The sequence below is a fragment of the Leptonotus elevatus genome, chromosome 1 (genome assembly GCF_054856555.1).
Source record: "Leptonotus elevatus isolate MCC_2025b chromosome 1, RoL_Lele_1.0, whole genome shotgun sequence".
Taxonomy (NCBI): domain Eukaryota; kingdom Metazoa; phylum Chordata; class Actinopteri; order Syngnathiformes; family Syngnathidae; genus Leptonotus; species Leptonotus elevatus.
In genome coordinates, this window is record NC_141239.1 from 46,858,823 (window position 1) to 46,874,495 (window position 15,673).

The window sequence follows — 15,673 nt, forward strand, 5'->3', positions numbered from 1 at the left end:
GACAACATGAATGCGTTTTTTTGTTTTTTTTAAATGGGCCATATGACTCGTTGCACTAAAATGAAAACATACAGTACTTCACTGTAGACAGTTTTGTTGTTAAATCAAGGTGAAAAATAAGAAAAGTGCAAATTTAAAAAGTCCCATTTGACGCTGGAATTTTTAAAAAGCCTCTTATTTCCACCCTTGCCAGAATAAAAAATGTAATCTTGCTTTTCAAGGACACAACATTGTTTGCCTGTTGATGAAAGGCCAACAACACGCATAGGGAAAAATGTGCTATTCAAGATATCCATGCTCATGTGCACATGGCCCAAGTCTGTAAAATGTCTGTCCCTGATTCATTTTATGGCATCCTATGTGTGCAAATTCACACTCACACATGAATCATACTCACATCTGAAGCCGGACCTTTATCAGCTCCTGGGCAGGAGAACGTGACAAACTCATGGCAACGTTTGTGCACCACGAAACAGCACACTGTGAAGAGAAAGACCAGATCTTCAGTCAATCCGTTTCAACAACTGAAAATATAACAAAATAATTCAACCAAATCGACATAATTAGTATTCATTTTGTAACTAACAATTGTGTCAAATTAGTATATGGCACGGGCCATGGAAGAAAAAAAAAGAGTGACAGGCCGCAACATGGCCAGTGGGCCGAATATTGAACACACCGCTGCACACGCTTGACAAGAGTGATATAATGCGTGTCCAAAAGCTGTTAAATCTGCCATGTACCTTACTTATTAAATGCCTTCCAGTGGGAAATGCACGGAGGCTTCTGTCTTATTAACACCCACACACTCTTATTGTCAGTCCTGCACCAATGAGCCATTGTCAGACACTCTGCATAAGTGCTTCTTACACATGGCTACAGCGCTATTCAACGTGTAATGTAACTCCACTTATGATGCAGTATCGAACAAAATGACTTGGTTTAAATATCTACATTAGCAAGGAACACTTTTTGTTTTTGAATTGAAAAATTGTATATATATATATATATATATATATATTAGTATATATATATATATATATATATGTGTGTGTATATATATATATATGTGTATATATATATATATATATATATATATGTGTGTGTGTATATATATATATATGTGTATATATATATATATACACATATATATATATATACACACACATATATATATACACATATATATATATATACACACACATATATATATATATATATATATACTAATATATATATATTAGGGGTGTTTGAAAAAATCGATTCTTAAACATAAATTTTTTATGGGAATATTCAACAAAACGTCTTACTTAGAGTTAGGATTTACACATTAAGCATGGAAGAATGATATATTACATATATATATATATATATATATATATATATAGTGGTTTTTTTTTTAATTTTTATTAAAAACAAAAACGATTGTGAACTCTTCCAAATGTGTGGCTGGGTCGACAACATCTAGTGGTGCAGAAAGACATGAAAGCCTCGATGCACAGCTGCCATCCTGCCTGCCGTCCCCATCAAACTAATCAATGTCAGATCTACTGGCAGGCGTGACGAGGCAAGGAGGATATAAATAAGCTTGTACTCTGAGAGGGTTAGTAACAAACTTCGTTTACTTTTTGGATAAATTGTGCTTGTTAGAGACAAGCACAATCCAATTCATTTGATGTTATTTACATTGAACTGCATTCCACTTGCTATTTTTAGATGCATGTATTATTGACTTGCACAACATATTTGTTTTAGCTCATCAGAGAGACTTGTGCCCTGGGCGCTGACTCTCTTTCACCAATCCATCATAGCCACAATTTGACTCCATTTTACCAATCGAACAAAACCCAGAGTCACACGACCGCACAAAATTTCTCCGTGGCACCACGCAGAAGCATTTTTTTCCCCAAAGTGACCCCTTTATATTAAACCTGGCAAATAAAAAACGAAGTTAATTTAGGGTTTTTCCTGTGTACAAAATTCAGAGGCCTCCATCTAATTTGCTCCCCACCTCCAGCCTGAGCCACTGATATCGCTCAACACAGTGCTCCAGCTGTGTTGATAGAGCTCGGCAGCAACGCATTTTGACTGCAGTTGCAGTGTTGCACCATTATGGAGGCGCTATATCAACAGCAGTTCACCGGAAAGACAAGAAAGCAACAACCGAAGAAGAAACAGCTATCTTTTTTTTTCCTTTTTCTTTTTTTTTAAACGAAGAAGAAACAGATCATGGAGCAACCGTTGTGCACGCCCATTTCCTGGTTGTGAGGCTCAGGTGGTGCGCTCCAGCCATCGGCAAAGTCATAAAAACACAGTATATACAATAAACACAATAGTGTTTTACACTATATTTGTTAAAAAATGTATTCATGTAATTTCTTATTTCTAGTCACTGATCGTAAAATGGCTGCAGGAGGGCGGCCCATAATGGCATCGTCACCGCCACGAGTACCGATACCTTAAAATAAGACTGGTGTAAATGTCAGCTGTTCAGAAATATAGACACCGATGGCAAATCTGCACTGATTAGAGAATATCATTACATCAAAGTCGTTTCTTCATCTAACCCCACCGCACACACACACACACATGCACACACAGTCACGTGCACCTCAATGGTACTCGACTCCCACGCAATATCCTCCTCTTTGGTCACACCGCCCCCTCACTGATATGATACAACACACGTATCAGACCACCCACTCGTCCCAGTCATATCGCAGATTGAATACACAAAGCGAGGGTGGAAGGAGGCAAGGAGGCAGGGAGGGAAATGGAAAGAGCTGTACGCACATATTGCTTCAAGGCAACTGCTCTTTTGGAGTACCACTTCTGCCAAATCCTTTACCAAAACACAGATTGGATTGCACAAATAGAACTGCACACTATGCAAAGAAATGACCCTTGGGCCAAAACAAACAAAATCTCATTATATAAATATGCCATAACAGAGATGCGGAGCACACATTCTTAATATTTTGTAAAAATAATCATAATAATAATAGAGAGAAAAAAGTGAAGTGCGTATTGTACTGTAGTTTTAATACAAATGCTATCTATGAATTTTCAATTTGCTTCATAAATGTGCATGAAACTGAATGAATAATATACTAGCATGTATTGACAGGAAGATAGACATATTATATTGCAAAAAAAAAATTCCTGACCCCTAAGGTGCCCTCCACCTCTGATCTCAATCCGACTCTGGGCATCCTGCCACTGTGTCTTCATTATTCATCATTTACATCAAATAGTCAGAGCAAACACGCATATGGTATTTACAGAACAGACTCGTACCCACAAATATCGATGTCATAACCCTCATGGTTATGTTTATATAATATTGATGCTTTGGTAGAAAAGGAATAATTAATAAAATATTGTGCAGAATCCTCATGACTGTGTCAAGCGCAGCACAGCAAAAAAATAAATAAAATAAAGTTGCTTTTTTGTATACACAGGTGAAGATTGCATTGTTGAAATCATACTGCACACCACTTTACACAGCTCACCTTTGGTCCTATTACAAGAAAGGAAGTTTGCAAAGGCTACAATGACACTTTGCGGGTGCTCCTTATGCGTTTAGAATTTGAAAAATGACTTAACATTAACATGACATGACATTAAGCCATTTAAACATACAGCCCAGACATTTATCCATTTTATTGGTTAAAAATGATCTTTTAACATGACCATTTTTACTCAATGAGTTGACAATCCTCCCTAGAAGTTCTTACATGGTGTTATATGGAAGGATCAGTGTGCCAACCTGATGAATCAATCGGGTTTAACCAGGTCACTGCAGAGGCTAGCAGCCGTGTGATGTACCTGTAGCACACCTTAAAGTGTTACCTTGCTGGCTGCAACTGGCATTTTAAATTGTTTCTCCACCAACAGGGAGCTTCGTGTTTCCCTGGCAGCCTCCAATAATCAGGATAAATTAAGCTTTGCACAATAAGCCTGCACAATATTGATTGCTTTTACTGGAAGGTCAAAGTGGTTTTTGGTCTTTTATTTCTAGTGTTGTTTGTGTTTGGACTTCCTTCTAAAGGGCAATTCAGGGGAGAGAAGAAAACAGAGCTCAGAAAACATTATAGTGGTAAACAGTGCACAACTCGTGCAAAAATTGTTCACAATGTAACAACTGGGTTGTTTTTCCCCCAGACATATTTCTGTGAAGTGCCTCAAGTTGCACAGCCCTCATTAATATTCACTTTATATCGTTACGTAATGCCTGGTTTGTCAATCAATATTAAAGTCCTGTTGTGCTCACAGCGAACGGCGCTATGAAAAGTGAATACAAACACGGCGTTAAAAAACAAACTGTCTTTTGCACTTTTGCTAAAACGCTTCCATCAGATAGTTTTCTGTTTTAATTGCAGCTACGCAGAAAAAAAACATTTAAAAAACGATTTTCATCTTTCATTGTGTTTCCCTTCTCCAAAGCTCCCATCATATTTATTTTCTTCTTCCCTTTCCATCATCTCTACTCTTCTTCACGGCTCGCTCATGTATTCTCTTTATGAAATGTTGGCAGAACACCAATGTTGCACAGCAGTTTTCCACTAATGAGCTACCAGAATGTGAGTGCGTGTGTGTGTGTGTGTGTGTGTGTGTGTGTGTGTGTGTGTGTGTGTGTGTGTGTGTGTGTGTGTGTGCGTGCGTGCGTGCGAAAGAGCGAGAGAGAGAGAGAGAGAGAGAGAGAGATGCAATGACATGGAGCCCAGTGATGGCCCAGATTTAGATGTCACATCAATGCAAAACACACACCATCTCATGTAGCTACAGTATTGTACAGTACTACCTTTATAATTGTGTGAATCCAGACATATTTATTTTTTGTCGACCACAGTTGGTCCAGATCTTGTAAATGATGGTGCCAACACTAGTTAGAATGTTATCGAAAGTATTTAAGTATTTTTTGTGTGCACATTTCAGAAAGCAAGAAATAAGAATAATCCAGTAAACTGAATAAAAGCACAACAAACGCGTGTTACGGTAAATAATACTTTTAAAGGTAAGTCAACCCCCCCCAAAAAAAATCTTGACAGTAATATGTTCTATGCAGTTCCTAGTTCCTGATTGTAAAACAGTCATCGGCCACCTTCGCGAGTACCAATACCTCAAAATAGAGCTGGTATTGGCACCGATACCTGGTATCGGTACTCGCCCATCCCTACTTTTAATACTATAAATAATTAGGGGTGTGAGTTGCCTAGTATCTGGCGATTCGATTCGTATCACGATTCATAGGTCACGATTCAATTCGATACCGATTCATCCCGATGTGAATCTATAAATTGATTATTGCGATTTTATTTATTTTTTTACTCAAATTTAGAAAATATTAATCAGTAAACTTGTACATGTACACTGTAAGATTTGTATGGCAATTTATTTATTTATCTGAAAATTCAGGCTTAAAACAAAAAAATGGATGTTTAAAAATCGATCCGGCCGCATATCGAATCGATTCGAGAATTGCACCCTGTAATATCGCCGAATCAATTTTTTCTAACACCCCTACTAATAATACGAAGAAAACTCTCAAATACTTCCTTGTGACATCTTTGTGCCTTACAGAGAGGGCACAAACATATGTGAATAAGTGAGTTATACAGCAAAATGCTAATAAAAAATACAGATTAATTGGTGATGTGAGTTGGGATCCAAACGCAGATAGAGCATGAAAGTTGGGCAACAGAGCCTTTATATCCCTTTGTACAAAAATACAAAGTAACGGAGAGCAAGGCTTGACTCAGATGGCCTGGAATAAAACACTTGACAGAGAAACCAGGACTGAGAGAGCAGGGCTTGATGTATGGATGCAACACAAAAAGAACAGCTTGCATGAAAGCGTAGGGATAGTAAACCATGCCTAGCAGGTAACCAAGCACCATCAACATGCTGAGAGAAAACCTTGCCTAAATAACCTTGAGATACTGACAAAAGTGTCACTCAGTAACTCTTGCTAGGGCAATGCAATTCTATATGACAGAATAAAGGTATATATGATAAAATAAGAGATGAGTAGATAAACTAAGACCGACTGATATAGTAGGCACATAGCAACTGATCACATTATCATCATAAGGGACATAGTAACTGCGTAAGCAACTGCCAACATCAACATAAAAAAACAATGACCCAACCAAAAACACAGTCATAACAGAATTTGTGAATAGGTGGAGCTTCACAATAAAGAACATGCATTTTTATGGTCGTTTCTGGTGGCAGGACAGATTAATGCCATTTCAATTCATTTCAATGGGGAAAATTGATTTGATGTATGACTTAAGCGTGGACACAAATTTAACTCATAATTCACTGTATAAGGATGAACTGAGCCCAAACGGCTTCAAAATGCAACCAGGAACAGGCCGCCAAACCGAAAAATATTACGACAAGACGACTCGTTCAACTCGTGACGGTCTCCACCAGATCTTATCCATGGCTACAGACGAGCGGCGCTGGCAACGCTTTAAGAAAGCGAGTGAAGAGACGAGACAGACTGCTGCTCGTATTTTGTGCTCCTCTGGCTGTCTCGCTGAAGAAAAACACCCTCGGCGAGCAAGGTGGGAAGACGTTGATACAAGCGGACAAGGGGCAGGGTGATAAACAGGAGGCAGAAAGTCAATAGTCCAAACAAAATACGCCATTCTCCCTGGGTTTGTGTTAGCGTGTGTCTGTGTGTACGGGCTTATATAAGGGGGTTGAACAGCCTACGCCAAAGTATAAATACCCGCAATGCTTGTGAAGATGGGTGTAGGGTCAGAGTGAATCAGCACACCCCTATCGTTCCTCCTCTTTCCCTCCCTCACTCGAATCCACCAATCTTCTCTTCACCGTCCCATCCGGACACCACTGCTTTCATCTTTTGTGTTATTAAAGCCTTTTCAAGGGGAAATCACAGAGGAGTCCACTGACTTGGCAGGCCAACAGTGACCTCTGCTCGGCGGTGATCATAGGAATTGCAACGAGCGTAAAAAAAATAAACAAAATCAATTGCAAACGCACCGTTTCCAAAGAGTTCTGACTTGCGTTGAGTGAAGCCTTTCATGATGACGGAACACGTTCATGTTATGCTTTATCTGCGCCTTCATCTCGGAGTTGCCCGTAGTACAGAAGTGTTTCATGTCTCTCCTTTCAGGACGTGCACGTTCTGCATCGCAATTTCTAATTGATTGAGAGTAGCAATTAAAGATGTTGACTTGGTTTACCTACTGTAAAAAAAGCAAGGGCATAAATCCAATTTTTTTTTTTTAAATGCAAAATAGGTGATTTAATATTGAGATGATAGCACTTGGCCTTCCATCAAAATTAAATGAAAACGTTTTGTTCTGTGAATATCAACGACTGCAAAATATTATGCAAGTTATTTTCCAAGCAATTAATCTGTTGCGTCCTTTATTTTTAGAGCACACGCGTAGCCTTCTTTCATGTCTGTTCCATTTCAGTTTGAGCTCAGTGCAAGACGTGAAAGAATGTTGGCACAAGACGGTTGTACGTGGTCGAGCCAACACCTCCGCCCTCATTCATTCCTCCCATCTCCATCTCATTCAAGCAACTTTCATTGACTCGTCTCCTCCGTCTCTATTTCAAGCTCTCTCACTGTGGTGCTTTATATCCTGCGATGTAATGATGCACATTTTAATTCGAGGGGTTGGGATTCACATCATTGATACATCAACTTAAAAGGAGCACTTCATTCCATTGAAAAGACTTTGATTCTAACGGATTGGCTGGGTTCAAAGTCTGGATTCTATCCGGTAAAAAGTGCGAATTTCCCCACCATCTACTGTAGAACCATAAAGTCCAACATGAGATTACTTTGGGATTACCTTGTTTTTAATCATTTGTTGTGCATTGGTGCAGAAGAACAATACACCTGAAAGGCTTCATCTGGGTTTTTTTTCTTCTCCTTTGGTCCCTGAACATTGATCCAGACCCAGAACACACATGAACACAGAACCTGATCAATGCTTTATGCGGGATGTCACATGACCAAACTCGAAAAAAAAAAAGGTTAGCTGCTAGCACAACCATGGGTTGATGACATAATCATTTGAACCCAATCGCACTAAAAATGTGTTTTGATAAAACTTAAAATACATGTACTGTATTTCATTTATTTATGCATTTATGATATCTGTAAACACAAACAAGGCCTAGTCATCAGATATGGTCATCTTTGGTATCTCTTGAAGACATCTTGTTTCAAATATGGAATATTTCTACAGTTGCTTTGTCCCAGTCTCCTGCCATAAGGCTTCACCATTCCTCTGAACCAACAGGAAGTAATTCCACCTGCCCAATCGATGGAGCAATCGATTGGATAATTCATTCTAAAAATATTTGTTTATGACAGCCCTACTTACTACAACACCTTAAATGAATTCAATTCCCTTTCAAATAGAGTCCTCCACTCTTAACAAGATCAGTGTTGTGTTGCACGAATGAAAATGTATTTAGGCGTTGCCGTTTACAATTTCTCTTGTCAAGAAGTCGCTTTATTGGGTTGCTGAGTTCATATTTTGTCTGTATTCAATTTCAACTTATTGCGATGCTTTCGGTGCATAATGTATATCGGTATTTAATTTGTATGTATTTATTTAGCTAATATTTAGATGTCATTTAAGTCATTGCATTATATTACTGGTAACTGTGGTCATTTTGGTTACTATATCCCCCAACCCCCACAATTTGAGAAGAGGCACTGTGCATCAGATCAGGCTTTCTGCTCTCCTTCTGTTTGTGTGACTGTGGAGGGCTCTTAGTTTCCTCCTCAACCAGCAGTACTCCAGCCTCCACAATGTGACCTGAACAGCCGGCTGCTGAACATGTCCAGCCGAACGCACGCACGCACACACACACACCTCTTATACTGCATATCAACTTTGGACCACTCACCTGCCCTCCTCCCTCACGCTTGCCTCGCAACTGCCACTTTGTCTCTTTACTCCCCCGCAAAACTCTACCTGCTGTTTTGAGCATCGCGGGAAGAAAATTAAAAGCGAGGTTTGGAAAGTAGAATCGCTAGACGAGTATGTGACTACACAACTGGTGGCTTGTTATTTGCCAACGACAAAAGCGATAAGATAACCACCTATATGCATCTTTATCTAATTTACTGAAGCTCTCATTAATCCAGTTTGAGTGACAATGGACAAAGAGACAGACAGAGGTGGCAAATCCAGGTCAGGAAAGTAAAAACCCTTAGCCCCTGATGCTAGCTAGCTAGCTAGCTCCCTAGCAGGTAAACGAGCATCATGGGCGCTAGCTAGGGAGTTAGCTAGCTAGCATCTGGGGCTAAAGCTAAACTGTGGCAGGGTTTTTACTTTCTTGACCTGGATTTCCTACCTCTGTAGACAAAGGGCGTGAGAGGGAGAGGAAGGGGATGAGAATTTGTAGATGCAGGCCTCAATGCCAAATAACATATACGGAGCATAGGTGTCATATGAAAACTCCCCAAATTGAACATAAAAGAAAAAAGAACAGTGTATTCATAATGTGTATTAAAGTTTGATGGATGTGGCTAAGATGGTTCCTGGTTTGCATGTTTGCCCTTCACAAGGTGAAAGTCATCTGGATTCCTTTCAGAAATGCCCTAATGTCTTTCTCAGATTAAGTTCATTGTTGCATACATTTTTTTTCAACAATTGGCTCATAGTTCACTGGATTGCTATTGATAATTCCTAAGGGATATAACATTCTTGATTCTGCATCTCTTTAATTTATTTATTTAAAACATGTTTAATGAATACTCTGCTTGAAATGATATTGTCATTTAAATATTAACCTCATAAAATCACAGTTAAATCAAATCCAATACAGAATTGGCATCAACAAAGTGAGAATTATTTGTTTTAACCGATAAGTTCAGCGAGCTTTGGTATTAGTTTTAAATATAATTTGTAGCAATGCAGAAGCGTAGTTCACCAGATTAAAATATATAAAATGTATAGTAAAATCATCATGAGTTATTAAATACATTTTCATTTTCATTGGGGCAGATAATATATTTTTGAAGGATTTTGTCATAGCTAACTAATACAATTGTAGATTAAAATAAATAAATAAACACTGCAAACGAGAAATACAGTGCGAGTGCGAGGGCTCTTGTGCTTGTGTATCTACAGTAAACAGTAATGTGCGCTGCAGCTTGACAAAGCAGGGCAACGTCTACAACAATTCACTCAATGCTTGGCAACGGACCAATGCTGTCTGACTGCGTGTTGGTCTTTTAACACGCAGTTGTGCACGCTCATAAACGGCACATCATATCGCTCGCTGCACGACGAAAAAAGAGTGCAAAGCATTGACTCATGGTGGTCACCAAAGTGTGAGTGAAGAGAAAAAAAAGGTTGAAGATAATAATACATTCATTTCAACTGTTTGGCCGCTTCTCAAAATATATCCACATAAGCTAGAAGTTGATCTGGTATTGTCCGCCATGCTAGCAACAGCTCGAGCAGAAAGGCAAATTGGAAACGAAGAAGCAGAGATGATAAAAGTGGTCCAGGATGGCTGCTCTCTGCCCCTGTTGCTAGGTTACCATGTGTCTGTGAAAGTGTTAAAGCGTCTCAGGAGCAGCAGTGACATAGTTAGCTGCTCTCCATCAAACCAAAACAAAAAAACACACACACAACTTGTAATGACTAAACATGTAGTTCAAATTTCACATCATTACGGAAGTAGCACTTTTGCAATTGCAATAGGTTTATCTTGGAAGGAAGTCATTTAGACAAAACTGATGTGTTTATAAAGATGCCATGAACCTTCCTGATTTCTGATTTTTTTTTTTTCTCCCATATTCATCACATTTAAATGTTTTGGATCATCAAGCCAAGCTTAATTAGTCACAAAGAAAACCCAACTGAATACAAAATAAATTTTCTAAATGATTATTTATTTACAGTATTATCGGAATCCAAACCCCCCAATTAAACTACAAGTTAACTGTGAATAACCCCAATTTTTGTAAAGCCAAGCTCAATTTCAATTTTGATTACCGCCACATTTGTTAAATCAAGACATCACTAAAATGAAAGTGAAGCAACCAAGATTGCGAAAAGAAAAGCATCATGCCACAATCCAAAGAAATTCAATGAGAACAGTCTTCTTTTTAAAAGACAGTTTTTTTATTATGAATTTGGAACCACATCAGAGCCAACTATTCATAAATGGAGTGAAAGAGTGTTAAACCTTCCCAGGAGTCCTGTCAGTCAGAATTATTTCAAGAGTGCAACAGCAAGGCATCTCGGAGGTCACAAAAGAACAACAGAACAAAATCCCCAAAAAACTGCAAGCCTCACTGAGAAAAAAAACTGGAGCCAGTTAAGGTCAGTCTTCATGACTTAACCATAAGAAAAAACACTGGATGAAAATGGCATCCACGGGGGAGTTCCAAGACAACAACAACAAAAAAGGTTGTTGCGAAAAAGCACACACTCAAATGATCGACTTGCTTACTTACATCTTATTTTTCCCAAAACATCTTTATGATACGAGCTCAATGCCAACAGTGAAACATGTTGACGGTCTGGGGCTGCTTAGCAACCTCAGGACCTGGACGCAGAGGTGGCAAATCCAGGTCCAGAAAGTAGAAACCCTGCCACAGTTTTGCTTTAGCCCCAGGTGCTGGCTAGCGAGCTCCCAAGCTAACTAGCCGGGTGCTCGGTTACCTGCTAGGCAGTTAGCTAGCTAGCACAATAGGCTAAGGCAAAACTGTGGCAGGGTTTTTACTTTCTGGACCTGGATTTGCCACCTCTGCCTGGATGACTTGGTGCACGTGATTCATTAATAATTCTGCTGTCTACCAAACATCCCTGCAAGCGAAGCTCTGAATTTCACTTTGTGACCTCAAGATTAATTGCTCTCAGATTACGCAGCAGGACAAGGGGTCCAAGTCCAGACTTGAATCCAAATGAAATGTTGCCAAAGACTCATCACCATCATTGCAAATGCTTGATTTTCGTTTCTGCTGCCAATGGTGGCACAACCAGTGATAGTTGCAGATTCCTTGATAAAATGCTGCGCCTCTATCGATGAGTCTTCAATTAAAGGTGCATTGTGCAGTTTAAAAAAGGTCATATTAAAGCTTTTTCTACATCATGCGTGCTCCACCAATGTCCAGATAAGTATGAAGAGCGAAGTTTATCTTACCTGATTTTTAGTCATGTCTTCGTTTGCCAACTGTGGCTGTCGCTTTAAGATCGTGCACGTACTCGCACGTGTACCATGAACGAGCCTGACACAGATGCTGCAGTTACATTTTGGGCCAGAGGTTGCAGTTGCGAGTAAACCCACCCATATATACGAACGTTCAAACTCCAAGGTGAGATCTCACTCTAATGTGTTCTCAATCCGACAGTACCAAGAGTAAACACACCTACAGTCCAAGTACAGTATAGTCTTGTTTGTAGAGCCTGAAACAGGCTTGACCTACATGGGTTCGTCTCATGTACTCCGTCATGTCTCTGAGGTGTCACCGTAGCAACGGGTGTACAATGGCCACAAATGTCAGCAGCAAGGACAAGTAAGCCCTAAGGAAGATAAACATACACCCATGCAGTGCACTCTTTAGAGGTGTGAATCTAGATCAAAGAGGAATTCGATGAACCGTTGTTAATGAAAAACATAAATGTGATCATTGATCAAGGTCACTCGATGGTGAGAAACTCTCATCAACCGCTTCCTATATGCACACGTATTTATAAAAAATGAGTTTCTCACATTAAAATACAAGAGCTTTCTCTACACTGCTGAAACTTAAAAGAGGAAGAAGTTACTGGAGGAAACATGGGTCGTTACGGTAGAGTGACTGGCCGCGAACCCCCCCCCCCCAAAAAACATCTAATTCTGTTTGTGCGACACCAAAAATGTGCAAATGTGTGCATTCAAATATGTGCAAACATGCTTAAAGTGTATATAACAATGGTCTGTTTCTGTTTAAATGAAAACACATGGTCCATGCTTTTTTTTTAGTTTTGGATGAAAGGTTATTTTTGGGTGAAAAACCGTGCTAGACATGACCAAAAAATCAATACATTTTAATACTGAAGCTCATGCTCACTTGGTAAAGTCACATTATCTTGGTTGGAAAAGTCCATGCAGTTGAACTGTTTAATATGAACATGTGCATCTTGCATTTGCCCAAAAATATCTGGATGACCCCCCAAAATGTATTGAGAAATATTCTGTGGACTGACAAGTCAAAAGTTGATCAATAAAAAAACACAATGCCAAAGAAAATAAGAGGTAGTGGTCTGTTTAGCTCATTCAGGACCAGGATGACTAATAAATTTAATTTAATTAATGACATAATGAATTTTGCCGTCTGCTTGTAAATCCTGTAGCCGAAGCTCAAGTGTTGTTGGGCTTGGCAGCAGCACAATAACCTGCAGCATAACACCAAGTCCACCTCTGAATGCCGTTACCACCCCACGAAAAAGAAGGCTTGGGAATTTTACTGAAAACCCTCAGTCAAAGAAAATGAATTAAGTAAGAGCTTTTGTAAATTGGCAAAAATGTTCATCATGACAGCACAACAAATTGGAAAGAGTGCAGACCTCTACCATGGTGGAGCAATCCCTTTAGTTTTTTTTTTTTTGGGGGGGGAGAGAGAGCTCAGTATTTTTCATTCGGTAATCTTACCGATTCTACATGTCAACATCATTGCTCTCTCTTTTTTTTCTCTTTTTCTTTTTTTTGTATTTGCGTATTTGTGTGTATGTGTGTGTTTGTATGTGTGTGTGTATGTTGGGGTGTGTGTGTGTGTGTGTGTGTGTGCATATGTGCGTGCATGCGAGTGTGTACTCATTAATTCACCTAAAACCTATTAAAAATCCCATACCGTTCACCTAAACCTAGTACTTCAGAATCCAGTTGCGAAGTTGTCAGGAGACCCGAGGAAGGATCAAAGAAAAGAAAGAAAAGTGAAATCCAGCACTGACCAGACATCACCTACTATACCCACCGGGTTACCAACCAGAATCTTTCACCAACCCCTGAAACATCTAAATTCCAACAAATTAGGGAGACCTCAAGAGACCAAATGAAAGATTGAGGAAAGGAAGGAAGGATAGATGAAGCAGAGTGAGATCCACAGACATCAGCTTCCACCGATTCAACGACCAGAGAAAGAAGCAGATTGCGTTTCAATTTCGATAGATGCTGGTGTGGTGGATCTGGCATGCATGAAAACCTCCACCAAACAGGGGAGCCGTCGACCCCGGCCAGGACAGAGCAAGCACAACCCCCCAGGGCCCCCCAGGCAGCAACAGCGCCAAGGCACAACCCCCAGGCCCACCGGCTGGAGAGCAAACCCAGGAGCCAGGAGCCAGGAGCCAGGAGCCAGGAGCACCCCCCCAACACGGCCCACCAGGCACCCCACCGGCTCACAGCCCCCGCTCCCCAACCCAGGTAGTGGAACAATCCTAATTTGGATCAGCTACAAAACTGTGCATACTTGGACTACAAATGTTAAAATATGATTTAATTTATAGAAAAAATAAAATAAAAAGTCCTCTCACTATACTTCTAGATGTACAACTTTATCCAGATCTGCAATCTAATTCTTCTTGACTTAGGCCAATAACATAAAAACAAAACAAGCAGATATGAAATCATAACCTCTTCGGTGAAGGCTTTTGTGTTGTTTTGTTAATCACATCTTGCCGACATATTGAACCATAACAAAATTAAAAATATAATTTTTTATTGCGCCTCATTAACCTTGGGGGTCATGGAGATCAGAAGAACACACTTGACCTTCCCTAATCATGCTTTCTATTATACTGTAGCTTTTGAATGATCGTGGTTTTCCTTCCATTTTCTCTTCACACCTACACACTCGGTCCCCACTCCTCCATAAATCTATCTAGCCAGGCATCCATCCATCCCATTTGGTGTTGCTCTCAGTGGAACACTTGGGCTATTTATAAAAGCATCAAAGCCCACAGCTTCCAACACGTTGCCACAAGAGAGAAGAAGGGGAGACGTAGTGTGAGATGGAAAGGGAAGAGGGGAGTGAAAGCAGAGAAGGCAGGAGGCTGGCTGGGGGACATTGAGAAGAAAGATGGAGGCATAGTAGAAGTGATGTTACCAAGGAGAAGCTGTGGTAGAACACAGAAGATCAAAAACACAATCTGGGTGAACAGAGAAGAGGAAACAAAAGAGCAGCTATTGCTTTGGGAACTCGTGGATGCACATGTTTGTGTGCGTAGGAGGAATGTTTTTAGACCTGCCGCCCACACGGGTTGGAGCTGCAGAAGCACCTGAGATGTGAGAGGCATCACCAATAGACACCAACTGTTTGCAAATGTTCACTTAGTCATTTGAACCCGGACGGGCTCGCAAAGACGTATTTTAGGAATCCAGGGGAAGTGTGGGCACCGTGCCCGCCAGCAGCTCCGTGGTTAACGGCAAACACAGGAGACAGGCCATTAAACTTCAAAGGCACCTTTAGTCAGAAATAAGTGGGAACACACCTTCAAAATGAAAAATAAAGAAATCGTCTGAAAGGTGCTAATAACTGAAGCAAACAACACATTTACGGGGTTGTTTTAAGTGCATCTCCACTCCCACATCGTTTATCTCCTCTCGCATTGCTATACCACTTCTTGCCTGTCCATTATCTTCTCTGCCAGAAAAAAAAAATCCCCCGGCTCAA

General features: G+C 40.0%; 1 protein-coding gene across 2 annotated transcripts in view; it reads right to left on the minus strand.

Moving 5' to 3' along the window:
- LOC147182533 (protein kinase C beta type-like) overlaps positions 1–15,673 on the minus strand; it is an 86,091-nt gene that overhangs the window by 61,893 nt on the left and 8,525 nt on the right. For both annotated transcript variants that reach the window (XM_086060256.1, XM_086060179.1), the window contains exon 3: positions 398–480. In XM_086060256.1, coding sequence (XP_085916382.1) covers positions 398–480 — 83 coding nt within the window. The remainder of the gene's footprint in view (positions 1–397; positions 481–15,673) is intronic.